This window comes from Numida meleagris, chromosome 2, assembly GCF_002078875.1.
Source record: "Numida meleagris isolate 19003 breed g44 Domestic line chromosome 2, NumMel1.0, whole genome shotgun sequence".
Classification (NCBI taxonomy): domain Eukaryota; kingdom Metazoa; phylum Chordata; class Aves; order Galliformes; family Numididae; genus Numida; species Numida meleagris.
The window spans coordinates 97,483,957-97,508,173 of NC_034410.1; the positions used below are offsets into that span (position 1 = coordinate 97,483,957).

The 24,217-nt window shown below is 38.7% G+C and overlaps 1 protein-coding gene across 14 annotated transcripts in view; it reads right to left on the reverse strand.

The window, feature by feature from the left end:
- PTPRM (protein tyrosine phosphatase, receptor type M) overlaps positions 999 to 24,217 on the reverse strand; it is a 462,428-nt gene continuing 439,209 nt past the window's right edge. For all 14 annotated transcript variants that reach the window (XM_021385886.1, XM_021385885.1, XM_021385884.1 and 11 more), the window contains 10 exons: positions 21,713 to 21,829; positions 17,571 to 17,725; positions 17,216 to 17,351; positions 16,499 to 16,648; positions 15,857 to 16,030; positions 13,958 to 14,089; positions 10,453 to 10,578; positions 8,310 to 8,473; positions 6,050 to 6,185; positions 999 to 1,899 (listed from right to left, as the gene is read on the reverse strand). In XM_021385886.1, the coding sequence (XP_021241561.1) occupies positions 1,846 to 1,899; positions 6,050 to 6,185; positions 8,310 to 8,473; positions 10,453 to 10,578; positions 13,958 to 14,089; positions 15,857 to 16,030; positions 16,499 to 16,648; positions 17,216 to 17,351; positions 17,571 to 17,725; positions 21,713 to 21,829 (1,344 nt within the window). In that variant the 3' untranslated portion in view covers positions 999 to 1,845. The remainder of the gene's footprint in view (positions 1,900 to 6,049; positions 6,186 to 8,309; positions 8,474 to 10,452; positions 10,579 to 13,957; positions 14,090 to 15,856; positions 16,031 to 16,498; positions 16,649 to 17,215; positions 17,352 to 17,570; positions 17,726 to 21,712; positions 21,830 to 24,217) is intronic.

The window sequence follows — 24,217 nt, forward strand, 5'->3', positions numbered from 1 at the left end:
AATCAAACTTTTAGCATCCTGTAATTATTACAAAGAAGCGTGCTTGGCTGATACACAGGGTCTGTCAAGCTAGTTTGGAGGAATACAATATTCGAGGTTTCCACATGAATGAGAGCATATCCTGCAACAGGCTGAAGTGCTACAGGGCTCACCCATGCACTGCCATTCTTCTCAGAGCTGGGGTTGTTTTTCTTAAGTTCTTCAGTACCTCTCTGCAACTTACAGCAATGGCCTGTAGCTGTCAGCTACATTTTAAAGCAATTATCTTTTAAAAGAGATGCTTTCCAGCTGCAGAGGAAGCCAATCCTCATGTCTTCAGATCTGAATTTTGCAGTGGTTTGGAACTGGCACTTGACAAGCTGTGCGTCATTCTATCCAGGCTGGATACCTCTTAGATTTAAAGGCTCTCAAAACATTTTGACTTTGATACATTTATATCAATACTGTCCCCATCCCAGATGGCTTGCACGTTAAAATAATCTTTTTAAGAGCTGAAATACTGAGCAGTCTGCAACTTCCTTGCTCTGGGTTTCCATATAGCTCTGGAAGGCTTCAGTACTGAGCAGTTGCTCTGCCTGCAATGTCTTCCTTGGTACTGCTGGGTGAGAGAGAAAGATCTGTAATCCCAAAGGACAGTGCAGCAAACCATTGCTTGTTCAGTCCTCTTTGCTGCTGTGTTTCTCGCACTGCATCCATGAAGGGGAGGCATGAGCATGCCTCTATGACAAGACTGAGTACTGTGTGCCCAACCAATATCAGCTCTTCTTCAATGACCAGCAAAACCTTTCTGGTTTTCCATTTGTGTATGTGTATCTTAATTCATCCAATTCACCTCTTCTTTTTATATAGTGGCATGAGACATCTTTCTTGCTATTGGTTGGATCAACACTAGATCACACAATAAGCATGCTTTGGTGTAGCTCAGTATTTAGAGGAATTAATGTGAAAAGAGGTTTACTGGAATGCACTCAGATGCCAAGAGGTATTAAATAACAAGATTTTATCATGTATGTAATTATTTATTGAGCTGAGAATCCATACAAGGTAAACAAATGTTTACATTATCATACAGTAAGCATTTCCAGGCCTTAATAAAAATGATTGTCACTCACTGTGCTTCACAAAAAAATTCATTTTAATGAATAAATAATTTGATGAAATCAAAAAATATTTACAATATAAACAAATGAAAAAGCTTTGGATATATTAATCTGAGCATCCTGTATTTTGCATTTGTCTAACTGTATTTCTATCAAGATTCTCTCTCTGAAATGGTACAAAGTGGATAGAAATTACAACTCATAAAAGTTAACATGATTTGGTACACGTCTTTCCATTAGTTCAGATAAGCTACATATGATTCATTTATTATGCACGTGTTAGAATGCAAATATAACTAAAATCATATATTATCAAAAATGCCAGATAGCATTCTCCACAGAACAGAAATGTACACTAGGCCATGACAATAACTGAGAATCACAGGCAACAAAATATAACAGAAGAGTACAAATTCCTTCATAAGAATATAATTGTGCTCTCTTATTTACCAGAGGACTATGCTGCTTCACCACATCGATGGCTACATATGAATACAGTGTTCAACGACTGCCATGTGGTTTGGTGTATGCTCATATGGGTGTCAAGCAGCGGCATTAATAGTGGAAAATGGGCAGTGCAAGCAGTTTTATAAACATCTCTTTGGGCTCTTAAAAAGAGCCAGTTATACAAAGCAGTAGAAGCGTAACACTGAGAAGTCTTCATCTCATTGACACAGATATCATGAAACGACTTGCTTTGTTTGTGGTGGTGGAGGGAGGAACAGCATCTGCGCTGTTTATGCCATCAGCCGGAATTCAAGTATTCCAAAGCCACTTCATAGCAGAATTTGTATTGATCCTGAAAAATCAAGACAACCACAAAGTCAATTATTGAAGGAACTTAATTAAGGGGATCAATATTTCTCTTCTGTTAAAATTATTTACAGTTAGCTATAGTCTATGGGAACCAGTTTGCAAATCAAATTTATATTCAGATAAAAAAATCTTTACATTAACCAGACAATAGACACTACACACACAATAATTTACAGTACTGCTCCTATTAGTCGTGTAGTTAGCTGCTCTAATACACTTGTATAAGAAAAATTGACTACACAGAAGCAAATTGACTTGCAGCCCTTCAGTCATCTGTCAAAATGCTCACATAGCACTTTGCCAGAATTGGAGTTATTAAGTTCCTCCGTGGAAACGCTGATCTTAAAACAGACCCAGTGTCTAATGCTTTCCAGCTCGTAACTCCTATTTTCAAACAATCATAAAATTGTTTGAGTTGGAAGGGACCCTTAAAGGCCATCTAGTCCAACTGCCCTGCACTGAAAAGGGATATCTACAGCAGATCAGGTTGCTCAGAGCCCCATCCATCCTGACCTTGTGTGTCTCCAGAGACAAGGCATCCACCACCTCTCTGGGCAACTTGTCAGAGGTGGTGGAAGTTCTGTCCCTGGAGACATGCCAGCATCTGAGCATTTTGATGCTCAGACACTCACTACATATCAATGTGAGGTCTGCTCATTGTTTCTCCTCTAGATGTGGCTCAAACCCACACTCAAGTACTGTGCTCCCTCAGTACAGTAGGGCAGGAGATTGGGCCAGATCTAACATAATTGGATCTATTCACATTCATTTTTGAACAATTAATGGCAATGTGTATTTTAGGGTCTTAACAGCTCTTCTGTTACCCCATCTAAGTTTCCAGGTACCAGTCCTGTGCTTTAAACACAGAACTGCTATCTTCATTTGCAATGGCTGGGAAGCAGGTACAGATCCAGGGAAATCTCAGTCTGCGTCCTTCCGAGATGAACAGTCATTACTTTATCCTCTTCACATCTTAATGGCACAAAGAGGTCAGTGCTTTTGACTGACCCTCACCCACTGGGCAACTTTAAGGGATGTGATACTTTGGGACTTAACAATTTTGTGCACACACATAGCCCTCTTCCATTTTACTCTTGCTACTTGGAATATTTAGCAATGCTACAGGCATTTAAATGAAATAAAAATGCTGAAAGAAATAGGTGTGGGCTCTTGGAATGCAAGTGCATTCTAACAATTCACAATCCCCATTTTATGACTTTCTGTCATCGAAATGCCTCTCTATTATACACTTTAATCAATTAAAAATATAGCTGAGCTTGTAGGGAGATTACAATTACATCCCAGATATGTTCTCCTTTTCACTGAAGAAAACATCAAAAAGGTTTAAATCTGATGGCTTGTACTTGTGATTTTGGGCCACTTTTTTAGCTGAAAACAGAGGCCAGCTTAAAATTTAAGAGGCCAAACAATATCACAGTGATCAAAAAGCCAGAAAAAAGCAGTGACAATTTAGAATTCTGTCACTTTAAAAGAAAACAAACCCTAAGTGCTTATACTGCCTAAGTTATGAATGAAATGCATGTTAGGCTTTAAGATCCTGCAGGGTTCCATAAACTGCTCGTGTCTTCTTCACAACGAGAAAAGATAAAAAAGGAAAGAAAGAAATATGATGTAAATTATTTCTTTTCTACTTTTATTGAATATGTTCTTAAATAAATGACAATTATTCTATAGCTATGTAACAGAGATTAAAACAAGAGATCAGCCACTTATCCACTGCCATTTTTTTCCATGCTCACTTTACGCTAATTTAGCATTCCAGCAGAACTGTCGTTTTTAGTAAACCTGTGTTAAAGAGTCGATGTTTTATTATTTCCCACTGTGTTCACTCATGTGTGTCCTTTGTACATTTTTATTATTTACTTGATGATGAATCTGAAAAGTTTCTTTATGTTAGCTGGCTTCAGAGAGGAGTATTTGTGTTTCTTTCTAGGACTACCATTGGTAGGTCCAATAACATTTGTGACAGAATGGTTTGTACATGCTGTAACAAACGTTGCAATACCACGTGTTACCTTTGTATGATGGCTGAAGAATTTCACAGATTCTTCCACACTGAATAGATGTGGCATTCAGATTTTTACACTTGCAGGGAAACCAGTGGTTTCAATGAAATTAAGCTATGAATCTCTACATATGGACTGCAAAGACCGTCCTTCGTCTGGTCAGGAAGTATATAACTGATTTATATAAAGCAGTCTTGAAGCTGTTTTTGTCAAATACTGTTATAACTCTGAACATTTCATCTCTTACAACAGCATTTTACAAAAGTAGATGAATATTACTGTTCTCGTTTTTCAGATGTGGAAACGGAGGCGGAGACATATTAATGTAATAAAGCTCAAAAAGGATGAAGTCAGTAACAAGCTTAGGAAAAGAACTGAAGTGTCCAGATTCCCTTTTTACCATGAAAAAATCTATGCGAAAATTCCCTTGAACCTTGCTAATTTGAGTTGCGCTAATTCTGCTTTGTCGGTGGATTATGAGATAATGGAAAAATATCCTGATCGTCCCCTACCTTAGTTTCTCTATTGGTAAGATAAGAAAAACAATACTGCTCTCCTTCCTAAGTGCTTTGAAATCTCCTAGTGAAAAAACCTTACAAAGGCTCCTCAGTACCACCCATACATTCTCAGACCACCCCCAATTTACTAAGAGCTATTTTTACATTCTAAAATAATAATCCATTTTTTGATTAAAAACATTCTGTGCTGAAAAATGGAGACAGCTGCCTGACAAATCTATACCTGGGAACTGTCAAAAATGGGAATTTAAAGAGAGCATTTTCTTCAACTGTACATCTTCACACTGGTAATTTTCTTTTTATTTCTTTAAAATAGATGAATAAGAGATGAGTGAGTTCTGTGGACTTAAGCTCTCCAAGAACCGAGAACAGCGGGCCTGCCAAGTCTCTATCCAAAACTATACAATCTGAAAGAAGAAGTAGACATTTATCTTAATATCTGGGAAATAAAAATGTATGGTTCTCAGCATGATGATTCTCCTCCTGAGAATACAAACCAGAGGAAGAGGAGCCAAATAAGCTGCTCCCTCCCACTGCTGTGAAAGTTTGATAGTTTCTTACTGTTACAAGATTCACAGTTTCATATTCCTGGCTTGTGGTCCTGTGGTGCTTTCTGTGAACTCCCTCTTCGCTTTGCACAGCTGGCAACATCTGGCTTTTTGCCATGAGCTTGGCTAGAACAGGGCCTAAGGGAAGGACTGGGACTTTTCATAGAATCACAGAATGGCTTGGGTTGGAAGGGACCTCAAAGCCCACCCAGTCCCACCCTGTGCCGTGGGCAGGGCTGCCACCCACCAGCTCGGCTGCCCAGGGCCCCATCCAACCTGGCCTTGAGCGCCTCCAGGGATGGGGCACCACAGCTTCCCTGGGCAGCCTATTCCTTTTCAGGTAGCCTAGATGAGAGACAATGGGACTTGGGGAAAAGGTGTCTTTATGGCCCAGGCATGAGAATAGGGTATCACGCTTCAGTCATCTCTGAGTACAGAACTACACACTGGAGCGTAAGAACTTGCTGCTTTAAGCTGTTCTGCAGCTCTTGTGGAGTAGCAGCTGGCACTTCAGCAATTTGCCATTAAAAAAAAAGCCCATAAAACACTCTCTAAGAAAATAATTGCACATGGCCCCTTGTTTCTGAACTTCTTTAATCTTTCTACGAGATAGAGCAACCATAATTAAATGCAATATTCTGGATGTCAAACTGAAATTCATGGCTTTGATAAATACTCGGCGATTAAGCTATTTATAATATATATAATTTGAAAATCTGGCATTTCATTTTACATAACTATTATTTCTACCCGTGCAAGGGCTGCTCTCCACTTGGCTCAGCCTGCTAGAAAGGAAAATTAATAAGGATGTTCGGCTGAAAGTTTAAAACTCTTAAAAAATTCAAATGAACAGAGACAAAGTCTCATTGGGAAGAAAGCAGTGTAAAAATACTCTTACAAGTGAAGTGACTTCATTATCCTCTTTGAAAATGACTTGCTTGCTTTGTGAACAACTCCCACTGCAAATCTTGGAAATCTGACTGAATCTTCTGAGAAAAAGGAACATTTTCTATTTAGTGCAGCAGTTAAAAAGCTCATACCAGAAGGTCCACCATGTTAGGCTTATTATTTCTCAGTGTCTTCACAGCATGGAATACATCAACAGCCCTCTGATGTTGAAGCATTTCACAAACAATACTGATTGCACAAAATGTCCCACTGCGGCCACCTCCATTCCTTTAAGAAAAGTGAAAAAAAAAGGCTCAGTTACAATTTGACTATATTACAAGTTCTTACAGCGCCAGGAATGGCTACAGAAGGTATGAGTTTCACCAGGGAGAAACCAAAGAACACGAATGTGCCTAAAGGCTGCTGAACTCTAAGCTGAGTGCTGTTTTTAATTGGAATTAATGGGCTGAATGATCTCAAACCTATCATCCAGAATCCAGGAGGCTGAAAGCCTGAAGGGAATTGAATGGCTGAGTTTTGTGCCACTCTCTTTAGTGGAATTTTGAGGCAGCATGAAGAGAATGCTAAAATTAGGACAAGGTACTTTTAGATTTAATTTAACACCCCTTTGCACTATAAATGCACAAGGATGTAATGAGTATCAGGCTAGAAACATTATAGAGAAAGAGGATCTTTTAAGGTTTTTTTATTCCCAACCCTGGTGTCTTCTTCCTGTACCCAAATGTGTTTCAGAAGAACAACAGAAATGGGGTCCAATTTGTTTACAAGCCATTCCGCTGTGCTTTTAGCATGGCCCAAGGTGGGACTGCAATATGCTGGTGACTGATGCGCCTGCCGCACAGCAGCAGGCACAGGGACTGGCTGCATGGGAACAGCTGCTTCTGGAAGTGACTGCATTCATCCTCCATCCGCAGCACCAGAGGACAAGAACCCAAAGTGATCTGCCAACAAAGATACCAGGCACAAATGCTCATTTGCGTGATCAAATACAGCGTTTAATAATACTTTATGCCTAGTTATTTTTAATCTTTAAGAGAATCTCTTTCTTTCTGGAAACGCTACTACTTCTATAGCTATTCTAATCAGAATCTTTAGGCTGCACTTCACCAAAAATAATAAACCTTAGTAATTACCAGAGTGCAGCCTAGTTAGGTAGACGGTCTTTCAAACCAGCTTTGCAAATGGTTGATTTTCAAAGGAAGCTACAATGTCTCACATCTGTCACATCCCGGCAGTATGAAAAGAATGCTCTCTGCTGCCAAAACATTGCCTGATATTGTGGGACTCTTTGAGAATTTTAATTAAAATAAAGTCATTTAAAAGGATTATATTAGAGCTTTTTCTTTCTTTACTGCCTGGAAGTGACGCATGTGTGATGTTGTACAACTATTTAATATCATCAGCCACCTCAGAGATAACAGTAATTTGCACTTCAAAAGGGTCTTTTCAGCTAAAGATCTCAAAACATTAATTAATCACACTGCACAATGCTCCTTTGATGAAAGTATTATTATCCCCATTCTACAGATGGGGAAACTGAAGAGCAATGACTTGTTCAAGGTCAGCGATAGTAGGAATTATTAATGCACTTTCCTCCGTAGTTGTAATATTGATTAACTGGAAACCAAAATTCAGGAAGTTATTGTCTACTCTTGGGTTCCAACTTCTGAAAGCATCTTAGCATGTGCTTTTCACATGAGCATGTCCTTCTCCATCATGGTAGCATCTTTAAGTAGATCTTCAGAAAGAGAGGGATACAATTTCAAACATGAAGATTTAATCTCAGAAGATCAACCAATGCTGAGAACAAACAGCATGTACATGTATTAAGCCACATCAAAAGGCAGGATGGTGGACGAGAGCCTCTACCAGTGTAGTACAACGGTCACAGGAGGACAAAAATATATACCATTATGAGAGAAGGGTAAGGCAGTCAAAGGGCCATCATAACTGGTCTACCAGAACACTTTTTCTTCTGTGACCCACATCTAGAAGAGGAATCACTCCTTACGTTACTATTTATTTCTACCACTAATGAACTGTAGCTGGCATTGAGTAGAAATAAGAAGTGCATTGTACTGAAGGCACAGTTTTGATTTACTTGGAACAAATATGCACCTTTTTCATTTGAAAAAGTTGCCAGAAATCTTTATATAAAATACAGTTTTACCCATCATCTTTTCACAGGTGTCTACCAAGGAACAGAGCAGGAAACTCATGAATCTACATAAAAAAAGTATACGGTTTCTTGTGTCTTCAGAGCTTTTAAGTGAGCAGCTGTATTATTTATTCAGATTGTGATGAGTATCTCTTCACCTTCTCATGAATCTTTAAAAACCTGGCACAAATACTATGATAACAGTGTTCCTCTCACTGGTCCCTAGTACTTACAAGCAATGGACAACTGTGCGTCCCTCTCCCCCATTGTACTCCTCCTGCCACTTCTCCACCTGGCGGATGAGCTTCAAGAATGAGCGTTTGGAAACAGGCGTGTCCCTGTACATGGGCCATCCCAGGAACTGGAATTGCTGCACCATCCGATAGCCATCCTGGGGCTGCAGGCATTCAGGCAACGAGCAGGAAAAGAAGGAACAGTATTGCTTATGGTCTATTCAAATGGTGCGTAACTTAGATATTTGCATCAGCGAGGAAAGTTGTTTGGGCAGATCACCACTAACAAACTACTAATGCAATTTCAATTGCCCGTGAGGAGTTATGACTTTTAATTTCCAACCGAGCTACTAGGACAAGAGGATTTAAACAGAGGGCTATACAAACAGACGAGAAGAGTGCAATGGTACAGCTGCAGGATCAAACAAATAATTAATTAATATCATAGCAGGGGAGTCACAATACAATTACATAAGCATTTCAGCATTTTGAGAAACATTTGCACTCTTCTGTCTTTTTTACAAGAAAGGTCAAAACCTCTCAAGATAATTTGAAGCAGGAAATGTTTCAAAAAACAAATGAAGCCCTCAGATTTTTCCTGCTTATAAAAAACTAACTAAATTTTACTTTACTGTGTGCTACTGAAGCAGTCAGAACTCCTCTGGTGAGATGTTACTGAACAGTTGCTTTACGGTGATTTAAAATAAAAAAGGAGCACAGAACAAGTGTTAGTGGCAGAAAATTACAGTCCTTTGAAAAGGGCATAATAAACACACAGATGAAAACTGGTTTTGTAGTCTAGGATTTGCCACTTTCACTTCTGGCAAAGTGAATGCATTTTAGTGCCACTTTTAAAATGAGCAATGTGCAGAAATGTTGACGCTACCAGCTTTCCTCTGGAGTACGAGGCAATAGAGAGGATGTAAGATTAACAAGATAAGGGTATAAACCAAGCATTAGATATGTTCTTCAATGGGTTTTGTCTGCTTTATGTCAAATTTGGACTCCACTACTTTCCTGTCCAGTTTCTTTCAATTGAGTGCCCCTTCTCCCCAAACGGCATCAGTCAGACCCAGCTTCTGCTGAAGCTCCCATTAGCACCGTTGGAGACTGCAGTGTTATACTGCCACATTTTCTGGGAATGCAAGACCTTTGTCATACAAAAGAAGTACCTTGAAGCTTTTACAGTCCATTCCCCTGTTCGTACATGAGCATCCCAGGGAGTGTTCTTGGGGGCCTTCCTCTCACTGTTCTGACATCTATTGGACTACATGGCAGCTTCTGACTTTTTAAGAGAGTGTTTCTTATTCCTAGATGTACTTCTTCAGGGAACGGTACCAGCACACTGCAAAAGCTCTCCCCAGCTGGATGGGAAGAGATGCCTGGTGTGTGGCTGAATCTTTTTTCCGCTCAGCTTTAAATTGATGCCTAATTTAGTCTTCTGTCAACTTTATAGTAGCATAAAAGCTGGATACGAGAATGTACTTGTCCCTGTGAAGTGCTTACATCTATTATGAAGTGTGATTAGTCGGATAAGATCTTCACTAAAAGGCTGGGACTGGTGTTGAAAAACATGCCTAGTGTTGCATGACACAGGATATAAACATGCAAGATGGCTAATTTAAAACTCTTAAATTAAAGCTGCACTGATTTCACCATTTCGTGGCTACCAGATAACCTCAATACTGCATTTATTTCATTTGTATTTAATGCACTTGAGATATGCATTAAAATATTTTTCAATTGCACACAGAAGATCTTTTTCTCAATGATTATTGCATGATCCATTATTCACTCATTCTCTCAGCTCTTTCAGGTTGGATATTAGGAAAAATTTCTTTTCAGAAAGAACGGTGAGGCACTGGCACAGGCTGCCCAGGTGGTGGAGTCACCATCCTTGCAGGTGTTCAAGAACCATGTGGATGTGGCACTGAGGGACATGGTTAGTGGACATGGTGGGGATGGGTTCATGGTTGGACTGGATGATCTTAGAGGTCTTTTCCAACCTTAATGATTCTATGATTCTATAAATAGGCTGAAAAATGAGAATGGCTTTATGTGAGTTTAACTTTCTTTCTTTTGTGACTTGGGTTGAGTCAGCTTAACCAGTGAGGCAGAATTGTCTTGCAAGTAACATCCTTACTCTGGCTGCATTATAAATTCGGAATATCCGGCTGATGATATCTTCTTCTAAATCAGCTGACACAAACTCCACCTGAATAGGACCATGTCGGTGTACTCCATTTTCTGGCCAGTACTGAGGACACAACTACAAACACAAAAAGCACAGTTAATTACTTTTAGTTTAATGCTGCCACAAAATATTTTTTCTAGTTACATTGTGCTACTTTTATTGCAGAAATTCTTATACAATATCTATACAATATAATGCAGTACACTATCCTTCACTATTTTCAAATGCCCTGATTTTACTTGTGCAGAACGAATTTAAACAAATGTCTTTTCACTTTGCTGAACATGTTATTGCTTGCTGCTCTGCTTGCCATTCTCTGGTATTTAGAGTAGCATATTTCTGACACTCAACTTCAATTCTACAATATGGTATGGCAGGTCAGGCGCATGCTGTCAAATATTACAATATCTTGGAGAAAGTATAAAGCCTAAGACCAAAGGCCTGGTATCTTCAACTGTCCGAAAAAGTTGATAATTCAAGCTACATCAGAATGTGGGCTCTAAACTATAAGGAGTCCACCCATTCTCAAACCTCAGGATCTAACTTTCACACCTGTCTCATCTATGAATGGTGATACTGGCATTATATATGCAGGTCACTCCAAAAGTAATGCCTCCTATTTATTTCCATGGAAATTAGAACAGATACAAAAAGCACGATAGCACCATTTGATAGAGTAAATTCTCAGCTACAAAATAATCTTTTTCAAAACAATTACCACCATTAGCTCTGCATTTTTTGCCAGCAATGAACAAGTGCCTGCATGCCATGCTCATCAAAATCTGCACCAGCAGAGGTGACCCACTGTCGCTGTTGCCACTGCTGAAACACGCCGCCTCACTGTGCTCACATCCACTGTAATGTGAATAGGAGGCATTACCTTTGGAGCAGCCCTCATATATTACAGCAGCACTGTTTTACATGTTCAGCAACTGCTTAATTGCATCTTATGAATGCCACTTCAAAATAGTACTTAGCCTTTAGCGCTCAGATAACATTACTTCCAGGTATCTAAAGATCACAAAGCAGCATTAGCATTATCCTGCAGTTTTACTGTCTAATAAAACCACGATGGCTCTGTCCTGGAACCAATTATCCTCTCTCTTTTAAAGACTAAAACAACTCTTTGCTTGGAGATATTTGAAGCTACCCTTTGCTTATCAATTTCTTCCATAAAAACCCTAATGATTTATTTTCAGGGTTATCTAGAGTAGTTCAAGCAGACAGCTTTTGCAAGCATTCACCAAAATTAAGCATGAACTCATGAAATTTTGTTTGCTTGCAGAACCATTGATCTCATATTTGGAACTTTATTTCATTTGGTAAAACAGCTGTGGTCCTCATTCTGCTGCATTGCTGTTGGTGATCCGGAGCTGAGTTGACAAATCACATCTCCTCCAGATGTTGTTTTGCATTTCTTATAACACTTATTCCTCAACAAAGCCATTTGGAGATGACTACATTTTAGGAAAACATAATCTTTTTCTACATCAATTAAAAAGAGAACAGAGTCTGATTTGCTGGGGTTCACTTTAACAAGTTAAGAACAGAATTTTCAAGTAGGAAAATATATTTTAGTTTATTTTAAAATCCCCACATGATTCAGTCTGCTGAGCAAATTGCTTTCCAAATATTGCCGAAATCTTACACATTTTTTTATTATGAAATACACTAGTGTGCAGGATAGCAGAATACAATACTGACATGCATACAACTAATGCAAATGCCAGTGCTCAGATCATTGAACGTATGCACAATTTAGTATGTGTCTTTCAAATGCATAGCAATACTGTTCAAACAGATCTTTGAAAAATGCTTAGATGATAATAAGCAGAGCTGTTTGCCAGAGCTGTTTTAGGAAGCCAAGATTTTCAAGTTCTAAAGAAATCCAAAAGCATTTAGGTCTGAGCAGTTTGCATGCGTGTGATGCCAGCGACTCTCTTTAAGTCAGAGCCACTTTGAAGGGCTGAATTTCATTTCCCTACAGAGTGTAACCATCCAGATGAATTGTAATATCTAAATAGAAATGTAAACACTTCACATATACATAAATAATAATGATAACAGTAATTATTAATAAATCTGAATGTAATGTGTGTTTTTAATAAACTCTGCCCTCTCTCCACTCCTGCTTGCTCTGAGGGTTTTCAGATTTATTCCTAATGAAAAGATTGTTACTCACATTAGAGGGAAAAGGTTTAACATGCTGCAGAGGCAGGTGTATTAACTGCATATCCCAATAGCTTTTAAAAGCCTGTGAGGCTAATAAATGCTTGAAATAGCTGTGCACTATTGTAAATTCAAAACACAGCCCACAAATTAAAAGAACTCTGTTCACCAGTCCCTAGCAGTCTGACTCCCCTGAGTCCTTCCTTATTCACTCAGAAAATAATCTTAGACTCATGAATAAAAGTTTTGTCTTTCATTTCTATTTTTCTCCCTGTAGACAGTGAAGTCTCTAAAACAGTGTGTGGAATTCCTACACATTCCACTGAAAGACAAAACTGAAGATTAGTATGCTTTTAAAACAAATTCTTCATGTTAAAAGGAAATGAAGAAAACATTTTTATGGGTACGAAAAATACACAACAAAGCAAAAAGATTCTTGATCATATGAAGAACAAAAATGACAAGTAATCTGCTGTAAAAAATATCAATTGATGTTATCTTTTCCAATAATTAGCAAGTATTAAAGATCCAGATTACCACCACTTTATTCCAGCAGAGGGCTGGTGCACTGCGTTGATCCCGGTACAAAAACCTGGAATTGCACAGTCGCAAGCCAGGCTCTGGGATGCTCAGTGATTAATGTTAGTGATTAAATAGCCAAGCCAGTCTGTATGGTTTTCCAGTTTTCTAAAGAACATGTACAACATGCACAACTCTGTTGTAAGGTAATTACATTCCCCTATACCTTCCTTTGTCCTGTTTGCTCATCCAAAGGATGCTTAATGTCCAATATCGTTCAGTTCTTATCTCCTTGCTAACAACGTAATCTTGTGCCAAACACAACACACATTTTCAGGCTGGGAACACCCATCCCTGTGGGCAGACCAAGGTCACCGACCTGTCCCAGGCAAGGCAATGAGTAGCTGTTGGCTTCTGCTTGTGACTTTTGGCTATCAGTGTGCTTCAGACTTGAGTAAAATATCTACAACCAAAAGGTTTTGGTTTTTAACAGCTCTTTTCAGAGTATGTTTTTCTATCAGAATAAATTATGGTTGCATGCATTTATGTGCAGGCATTAACATTTAGGTGGAGAAGCTCCTGATGCTCTGATTTATTCCTCCTTCCCTACGTGTATCCGCAAGCTACAAATCAATTTTTTAATGTGTTAGTATTTAATGTTGTTTTACACAACTAATTACATCCTAAAGCTGTTCTGAAGCACACACGTGCTGCAATGCCGAGGCACTGGCATTTCTCTGTCAAATAGAACAGCATTCGGACTTACTTGTGCTGGATCCACGTCATTCAGCATAACTATTGAAGTGCAGTGATAATCTAAGACCAGTCTCCAGAAATCTTTGACAGTATTTGGCAAGGGATGCTGCGTAACTATAAAGGCTGATGGTTGCTTGTAGCTCTGCAAAGAAATAGCAAGAGATAGCAAGAATAGAAGAGAATGCTAAGAGAAAAACTCATTTAGTAGAATGCAAGTAATAGCCTCAAAACTTCAGGTCTGAAAACATTATTTCTATTTTCTGTGTCATTCATACATTACTTTCAGCTCTTTTCTGAGAACTTATATGCTTGGAAATTAATAAACTGAATATTATTTCTGCTGGTGTTATATCTCTGAAACTTATTTTATGCCCCAGGCATAGGATAAAATCATCAGAGGTTTTTCCCTCCAATGCGACTCCTACAAAATTTTGAGCAACAATTCTGTTTTGAGCTGCTAATGGACAGATTAATCTTGGCCATCTGCATGGAGCTGTTAATTTGAATTATTCCTATGAAAGGAAGCATCTACTTATTTTTCCAGAAACAGTGTTCAAATTCTTGTCTGTCCGACAGAAGGGAAGATACCCAGGGGATACTACGCTTTTTTTTTTTTTTTAAGTCAGAGTACATTGCTAGCCAAGCTGTTGGTGGAACTGTTGAATTGTGAATCTTGTACTCGCATTTTCATGTCCGTCCTCCTGAGTGTTACAGGCCAGCGTAGCCATCCTGGGGCAAATGTTAGCAGGGGCTGTCCTTGCCTCCAAGGAGGGCAGGAAGGCCTCTACATGCCTTCAACAACCAGATACTGAATAATGAAAACTATGCTGGCTGCCCTTTTTTTCTTGAAGTGAGCTTATTTGAAGGCTCATATGTGAGGTGATCCAACTGCATCTCAGCCAGAGGTGCAGTTTTAACCTAGAGAGGGTTCTTCTCCAGTAAGAAGACAATGTAATGGCAAAATTGTAAACTGCAGATCAAGGACGCGCCGTTCCAATATGAGTATATAATTGACTTATGGTGAGAACCAAGAGAAGTCACTTGAACTGTTGTCCTCAGTTTCTCTACACAGATCAATAAAGAGATAATACACTTTTATTTTCACAGGAGAGTTTTGAACTTAGGCTTATTTTAGGAAAACACTTTGAGAACTTGGAAGGAAAGAAATGCAAAAACTGCTGTAAACTGTTGTTACTCTAGCTTCACTTTTCAAAAAGGCCATTTACAATGTGTTCACTCTTTTCTAACCTCTGCTTTTGTGTTGTTTATGTGTGTGTGTGACAACCGTAATTACTATAGCTCTAAACTGTCAAAGATAGGCTATAAATATCTACAGACTTTGAAGGAGGTTTAAGTGTCTTTTTTACTGATATTCTATTAGCAGGATTAGAATTACTTGAGATGCATTCGGAAAAAAATGCACACACACATGAAGAGGAACCATTCATTCAAACAGAAATAAACAGAAAGACTGAAGTAATGGCTTGTGTATTATCTTGTGCTGACAGACAATTATTTTTTTTGTTAATTACTTCTTAAATTAGAAACAAAGGGAACTGAAATATTGCTGCAAACTGTATTATCCCATTTAACTGTCTTAGTGTCTTAATAGGTAACTCATTTTTTCCTAGGCCAGATGGTTAAAAATTCAAGCACTAGGGAGAAATCTAGACACATTTAATTTATCAAAACACCCTGACTTGCTCTCTAAGCATGGCTTTGGAACCTTGGCTTTGACATAACATATGTGTGATCCTAAATGCACTTGGGAGCTTAAAGATTTTGTGCCATGTTTTTGGAAGACGAGCTAGAAGGATTTCAGCCTTGTGCTGACTCCACTTTCTGGCACTGCTCAGTTTGGAGGGCTCCTTTCTCCCCTTTTATTATTAATGATGTGAAGGAGACTTACATCCATCAGTGCAGCATTAATGTAGTTACTGCTCTCCCCATCTATTGTTATGAGGAAAGGCAAGCATCTGTCTGGAGGCAGGACATCCATACAGCGATTCTTTTCATGATTTCGCGGTAGAAGTGCTATACTGCAGTCTTCCACACGCAGCGTCGGAGTCACCATATTTAAAGTCTTTCAAAAAGAGTAAACAATACAACAGAGAAATTAACACAGCACTGAAAACATCCCAAAATATTTAAGAATAGATCAAATCACCATTCAGTTTCAGCAGGAGTCAAAATGAAGAGAAATGAAAACAAATCACAGTCAGCAGGGTTGGGAAGCAAGAATCCTGGAAGCAAACATATCTGAAAAACAACCTCAAAGACGAATGCAGAGTAACCAGTTTTCTGGAGCAAGGACAGCAGAGGGAACTGACATACATCCTTGGAGTGAAAAGATTTTACTACTACCTCATTGTTCTCTCCGTTCATTTAGTATAATTCAATAGCAATTAATGACAGGCTATACTCCATTCTTTTGCAGTCTTTCATCCCCCAAGGCTGGCCCAAAATTTACATGGTTATAAGCCAGCACTTAATTAGAAGCCTTTGTATAGCTGAATTGTATAGCTTCCAGGTACAGCTAGCCACAACTTACCCTAAATTCCTCTTTGATCTGGCTGGAGTTAGTTTGAGGATCCAGTTTATTCATTTCATAGTAAACAGACCTAACTTGAGAAGCTGGAATAGATGTGTCTCCACAAAGACAGGCTTCCAGGATAGCATCATGGATAAATACATACTGTTCCTGAAAAAGCAATTAAAATAATTACTGACAGAGAGAGTACATGCTATCAGTAACTTGGTAAATAAGAAATAACAACTAATATGGTTAGCCCGTGAATTCTCACTAACTTTACATGCACTGAAGAAAGAGCAGAAGGAACAACTGCAGTTTGCAAAACTTCATCCCATTCATTTAGAAAAGCATTTAGATGGATTGAGTGAAACTAGTTACAATTACAAACAGAAGCACAGTAATGTAATAAAATTCAGACTGTTCCTGTTTTCCTCATTCCTTTGCAGACTTCTGTTGGTGCTATCACGTAACTGAGCCTCAACAAGATGCACTCCAGAACGAATGCTCTCTAGAGAGGAAGCAATCATGAATTTCTTTTTCATCAAAGTATTGCAGCATAACTGTGGCCTTGTTTGGGCAATGGTTCCATGAGTTTCTATGTGGATTACTTTCCTGCATGTCATTGAATAAACTACCCCCTGGATAGGGCTTATAACAAAGGGCTTTAGTTCTATGGGCTAGAATAATACTTTTTATTGCAAAGCGTAAGGCAGTAATCCAGAAGATTAACAATACCTCTGTCTGCACCATGTTAACTCTCCGAGATCGAAGCTCTCGCACGCAATTGTATATGTCTACAACACCTTCTCTTTCTGCCATATCTAGCATGATGTCAATAACGATGAAGCATCCGGTTCTGCCAGCACCAGCACTAAAGTAAAAAAAAAACATAGTTAATATCCAACAGTTAATTTGGAAATGTAAAGTTCCAGAATCAGTTTTGCCATTATTCTGTATGTCAGGCATAAAGTTATTGTGATCAGAGTGGCTTCACCAACCTGTGTGGAGATCACATGGTTGTGATACGAGAAGCAGAAGTATGTTCTGAGTTCAGTGGACCACACAACAGAGGGAATTCTGTTCTGCCTACCTGCAGTGAACCACCAGAGGTCCGGCATTTGGCGGGCTCTTGGACTTGACTTGCCGCACAAATCCCAGCAGGCCTGTTGCATGGTACGGCACGCCATGGTCTGGCCAACCAGTGAAATGAAACTGACGAATTTCTCGTATCTCGTGAGCACCTCTCTGTTCAAAAGGCCAGGGTTGAAAAAGAAAAACAAGGTGGAATATGAAATAAATTGGACAAGAAACATCATGAGAATGTAACTCTAAAAGCCTGAGCTCTGCTGAGAAACATCCACCTCCCACCAGCAACTGTATCTGGACAAGACTGCTGGAGAGCTTTCTGATAGCTGGAGAACAAGTTCACAGGTCATGTATCAACTGATTTCAAAGCCTTACAAGAAAATACAGCGATTTAGCACTATATTGTTTAGAAATGTCTAGAAACAAGATAAAGACTCATCTCTATATTTAAGCACTAGGTTGCTTTCAAGACTGTAACCTTAAGAAGCAGACCATGATGAACAAACATGTCAACAGCAAGGCCATGAACATTTAGCACTGATGAATTTGTTCCCCGACTACTCTCCACAGGAGATTTGCTACTGACTTCCAGGAACTAGAATTTCAGCATAATTTTCCTTATCATTTGTCTCCTTCATTCGTCTGAAACAAACAGCTGAATAGTAATGAAAGCCTTTTTGCACCTCTTGTTGTAGGGGCTGCATATGTAGACCTCCACATGCCTACTCTTCGAGTGATTTACCACAGTCTGCAAGGACATGGATATGGTGAGACAGGTATGAATGAGCCAATCGTATAAGTAATTTCCTATGTGAATTTCTGGAGCAGTCTGGATATTAAAGGTGTGTATGCTAAGTATGATTTTCTTAGTGCTTGTATTTCCTCTTCCCCCTCTAAAAATGTAGCTGCCAGTATTTTATTCTCATTAGAAATCTACACACCAGAGGCCATCATACATATTTCATAAGCAAACAGCAAAATTATGACATATCATCTCCAGGCTGGACTAAATGTCAATGATATTAATAACCAGTGGTTTACACTTTTTCTTCTTAAAGATGTATTTCCTGCCTTGTTCCAGTTTGCATATAAAAGGTCTAATTTTCTTTGTGTAATAAAGTAATATAAACTCCCTAATTTATTGCTAGCATGCAAGCTGAAAGAGTCAGGGATTGCTAATGGTGGGGAGATCTTGGCCATGCCAGTGCTACTGGAGTGGAGTGAGCTGTGGTATATCTTGGAGCTCAGACTCGGGTCTGCTCAGGGGAATAACCATTCTCATGCCCCATGGAAACAGCGGCACAGAAAAGCTGGCAAGGGAGAAGATGAAGAGAGTGTGCAACACTGGTGTAGACTGAAGAGATCACATTCTTGCAACAGGATTGGCCTTACATTCTGAAGATCAATTCTGAAACATAATGAAGCTCAGAAGCAAAGTAATTTGTATTTTAAGGTTGTCTAAAAAATGTATTCAAATACAATTTGGTCTTTGTATTCTGAATATTTTAGTATATGTTAGTTAACAGATTTTTCTTTGCTAACATAGGCATGGCCTCCAAATCTGTAAATAACTGTGTGTAGGTGGACTATCCATGTCCCAAATGCTTTTATATTGCCCATAACAACTGCTCACAATCCCTCAAGAAACAAAGTTTCCATTCCCAAAAGTAATGCCATGACTACAGAAATCAGGGACCAAAAAGAATACACAAAATCTTCATGCTGTAGATGGTCTTGGTTTTCAAGTAATTTACAAAATACAAAATGTCCCTCCAAAATAATGTGGTTACACAGATGAGAGTATGTATTGAGTATCTTCTGCATCAGTTTTGAGAATGCTGTCTGTCATGCTGACTGCATTTCTGTCTATCGTTGTTGGTAACGCTCAACTACTTAGAAAAGATTTTGCATTTGGGGTACTTTTATAATGAGTTTGCTTATTATACCTACACAAAAGAATGATTTTCATGTCTGTAGCTTCCCTGCTGGTTTCAAAACTCAAAATAGCAGCACAACTGCATGAATCATAAAAGCATATGCTCAGCTTGGAAAGATCCCATTTTTCACTCTTTCAGCTGAAATAAACAGAAAATGGTGTATATGGCTAACAAACCCTAGGATGTTAAAAAATGTAGACCTTAATCCAACAAATGCTTATGGTGGTTCTGTATGTTACTATTTGTGTAATTCATCTGCTTTAACAGTTGTGCTGTAATTCCAGGAACCACTTATGTGTACAACGTAGGAAAGTGTTCGCCACAAACAGTATAAATTCTGGTTCAGTTTTCTCTCTGTGATCCCCCTACTTCTCCATAATTACTGAATAGCCATTAAAACAATAAGAAAACCAACCAATTTATCTCCAGATTAATCAACTTCTGTATTTTATTTTAGAAGAAAGTATGAGAATGTTGATCCCAAAATAGGAAAGATGGTAAGAAGGGACCTCTGGAGATCTCCAGCTTCCTGCTCAGAATAGGTCTTTGGCCAACACTACAACTGTGGCGTAGTCTTGCTGATCCCTGATGACCTCTGAGAGTGATGATTTCAAAACATTCCTGGGTAACTTGCATTGAGCTACCCTATTCCTGAAGTTAAAAAGAGTTAAAACATATGGAAAATAGGGTAAAACGAAATGCACTTTATTCCAACTACACTGACACCGCTTTCAGAGGCTTACTAAAAAACTACCAACTATTAAAAAGCAGTGTCTAAATGAAACCTTTTCAGATGGAGATTTTTTTTAAGAAATAAAATGTTTAGCGTCTTTTAGCTCTATCTATATTAATGCATTTATTCAAGACAGTTTGGTTATATCAACTGTAAAATCCTCTAGGTCTTTTTTCCCAGTCCCAGTTAAGAAGTGAAAAGCTAACATCAAAGCATGGCTTAAAATTTGCAGAATAGAAATCAATGAGTGCCTCATCTACTTCAAAGTACAGCCACCCTTTCTCATCTGTTTATTAAAAATATCTAAATGCAAGGAAACAACAGACTTGAGCAAATTCAATGTACCATATGTATAGTGGCAAACATGATACAATACTTCAGCTCATTCAAACTGCATAATTCTATAATCATTACCCTCAGGTTGCTGTATTGATGCATATTTAAGTATTAGATTGAAGAATAAAACAGGAGAAAAACAAATTCCTTTGTTACTGAGGATGTATGTACAGAGACCCTGTTGGGCCATCTTTTTGGTAGTTTCATCTACCTGGCTGTGGGTTTCTTTGATGCAAAAAAATTAAGTTCTTCACCATCAATTGAATACTATTTCTTTGTTAGAGAGCAGCAGTATATCCCAGGTACTGCAACTAAATCAAAGGCTGTTTTCTAACACAATTAGTTTAAAGATTACTCATGTAGATACTAGGGCAACATTACTTCAAAACGCCATTAGGAATATCAAGTCTTCTAAAGGGGCCCTTTCCTCTTTGTTCTGCAACTCAAATACGTTTTGATGCATAGAATAAAAACACTTCTGTCCTTTAAAGAAACCTGTGAATAAAAACGTGAATTGACACTAAATGGAAAACACTTCCACATTAAATAACCCTGCTTGTTTTCACTTTTAGTTGGTACTCTATTCTAGTGAGATCTAGTGAGCACCAAATTCATGGCATTGTTCTGATAAACAGCAATGCAATACACTGATTGGAACTCTATATAAGATGGATTCTGCATTAAAAATGAAAATGTTTTGAAAAGACAGATTAGTTTGTTTCAAAAATGTCTCGCTGCCGACCAGGAACGCACTGGTCCAACAGATTCACAGCCATGGGGCTTCTGAATAATGGTGCCTGCAGCCTCTGGTACCGAAAGAAAATGATTGCAGTGAGCATAAGATGGGAAAACAGCACGAATGTGTTTTTCAATTGATTGGTGGGAGGGAGGCTTCGATTTCTCCTGGGCAAGGAACATCACTTTTCTAACTCAGGCAGTGGCCAGGGGTGATGGAAAAGCGTAGAGTGGCTGCCTCTAAAGAAAAACACAGTGTACCATAAGAGGGCGCTGGCTGTTTACCCAAAAAATTGTTACAAAAACCTGCAGGACAGGTCACAAATTTAACTTTCCCATGCTGAATCTGTTCAGTTACTTAAGCAGCTACCACTGTACTAAAGAAAACTGAATGTTGAAACTTACCTTTTCTACTGCAAATGTTCGAATCACATATTCAGCGAGGAGCTCTGTTTCTATTAGGGTAACTTTAATGTCTTTATATATCTCTGTGTCATCTGGCCAGTATTTGCAGCATTTAACCTTTAAAAACACAAAAGAAATTAAGGTTCATTTATTTTAGAAAGCTCATGCTGAATCTTTTCTGTATTCTTTGCAGTGATTTACATCTTAAAATATGACCACGCAGAAAAGTGTCACACTTGCTACTTGCAGAAATAATTCATGTTAAATGTTCTTCTTTTTAAGACAGGATTTTTGTGTTGAAGGTGAGATTTGTGTTGCGATTAGTAAAGTAAGGTGAACTTGTATTAAGCACAAGAAATATTTATACTGTGCATAACTCAGTTACAGAAACTTCTCACTTCCTATGCTTTCCAAATGGGAGTGTACGTGCAGAAGGATAACTAACGTGAAAAGTTTTTCTCCACACCTTTTTAGGTATTGATCTGTTTCAAAAATACCTCCTACCTTCTAAAATGAAAATGTATTTTTCAGACAGGATGGATCTTCTCTACTGTCAGAGAAATATCTCTTTTCTCAGATTAACTTTTCAAAGGAACTGTTGCAAGGCGCAGTGGCAAAACTCACCTTTATTTCTGGATTTTAACATCAATTTCCTAGGTGACCCCAAACACTGTTGGTAGACTTCATCTCATTTAACTCAAATTAGGATGATTAAGATGAATACTTCCTAGGAGTGCCTTTATTTTTGTTAACTATGACAAGAGTTTAGATGTCTGCCTTAGACTAGGTGTTTGGCTTTTTGATGGCTAAGGTTAGGTGAGATGACCTCCTTTGCCACATACTGATTTCAGTTGGCTTCTGGAGCTGTGTGTTCTTGACAAACTTATCTTGAGATACAGAGATTACAGAATCATAGAATGGTTTGGGACAGAAGGGACCTTAAAGATCACCTAGCTCCATCCCCCTTGCTATGGGCAGGGGCACCTTCTTCAAGTTATCCAAAGCCCCACACAGCTTGGCTTTGAACACTTCCAGGGATGGGGCATCCACAGCTTCTATGGGCAGCCTGAGCCAGTACCTCACTACTCTCTGCATAAACAATTTCTTCCCTACATCTAATCTAAATTTAACCTCTTTTAGTTTAAAACCATCACCTCTTGTCACTTACATTACACTCTCTGATAGAGGCCATCTCCACCTTTCCTGCAGGCCTCCATTAGGTACTGGAAGGCCACAATGAGGTTTCCCTGTAGCCTTCTCTTCTCCAGGCTGAATAACTCCAACTCTTAGCCCTTCTTCATTGGAGAGGTACTCTAGCTCTCTGATCATTCTTGTGGTCCTCCTCTGGAACCACTGCAACAGATCCATGTCCATCCTATGCTGGGGACCCAGAATTGAACATAGTACTTTGGGTGGGACCTCATGAGACAATCCCCTCCCTCGCCCTGCTGGCCATCTCCATCGATGCAGCCCAGGATACTGTCAGCTTTCTGAATTACAAGCGCACATTTCCAGATCATGTTCAGTTTTTCATCCACCAGTACTCCCAAGTTCATCTCACAGATGGAAAAAGATGGCTTTTGTAAATTGTATTCAAGATTTTCTGAGCTCTGGTGTGATCTAGATGGGATGGACTTCACAATTTTTAATGCATTAAAAAAAAAAGCATGAGTTGTGTTATTTTCTAAAGTGGGTCCTTGTGTGGATTCTGTACTTCAATGCAGATATTTTACACAGTTAAGAATTTTCTCCTTCTCATTTGGGTGGACAAGGTGCTGGGTGGGGAAGCTAACACATTGCTGATATATCTGTTTTATTCTGCTCTATCACGGTAATAGCTACATTATCATCACCGCACCTGGCCATTGTCCAGTAGTGCAGCATGGGCTAGGAGTAGCATCTGTTACACATCTGCTGCAGAGTGTCTTCTCTCAATCATTCAAGGAAAAAATTTAAACTGATCTTTCAGTACATGTAATTCTACTGGTTTGCTTAACTATACAGTTAAATTTGTTGGGTCAAAAAAACGGAACGGAAAACTGATACAAAAAAATGTAAAAAACATTGGACTTCACAACTATTAGAGTAGTTCTCAAACCTCATGCCGAAATATTTGGATTACTATCATGTCCAGTCTAGTAAAATTGAATAAAAGGTAAAACCAAAGTATATGCATATAAGCACACAAAGAAAACTATAAAGCATGACTATAAAATGGCTTATTTATATGAACTCCATGTTCAGTATATAAAAAATTATGCAGAGTTGAACCTTGTCCTGCTAGGCAGGAGAAAAGGCTTTATCAGAAATTGTTTCTAGTGACTACCCAACCACCATCTACAACCCTTAGTGTCTGGACAGAAGATAGGTCTTGCTACATTAAACTGGTAACCCTGGCTGGTAACGTTAGAAGTTTGCTAGGACAGGGTTAGTAGGTCTGACTTTTTTTCTGACTTTTTACCAGAATAAAATTTAAATCCGAATAGAACTGAGTGAAGGGATGGG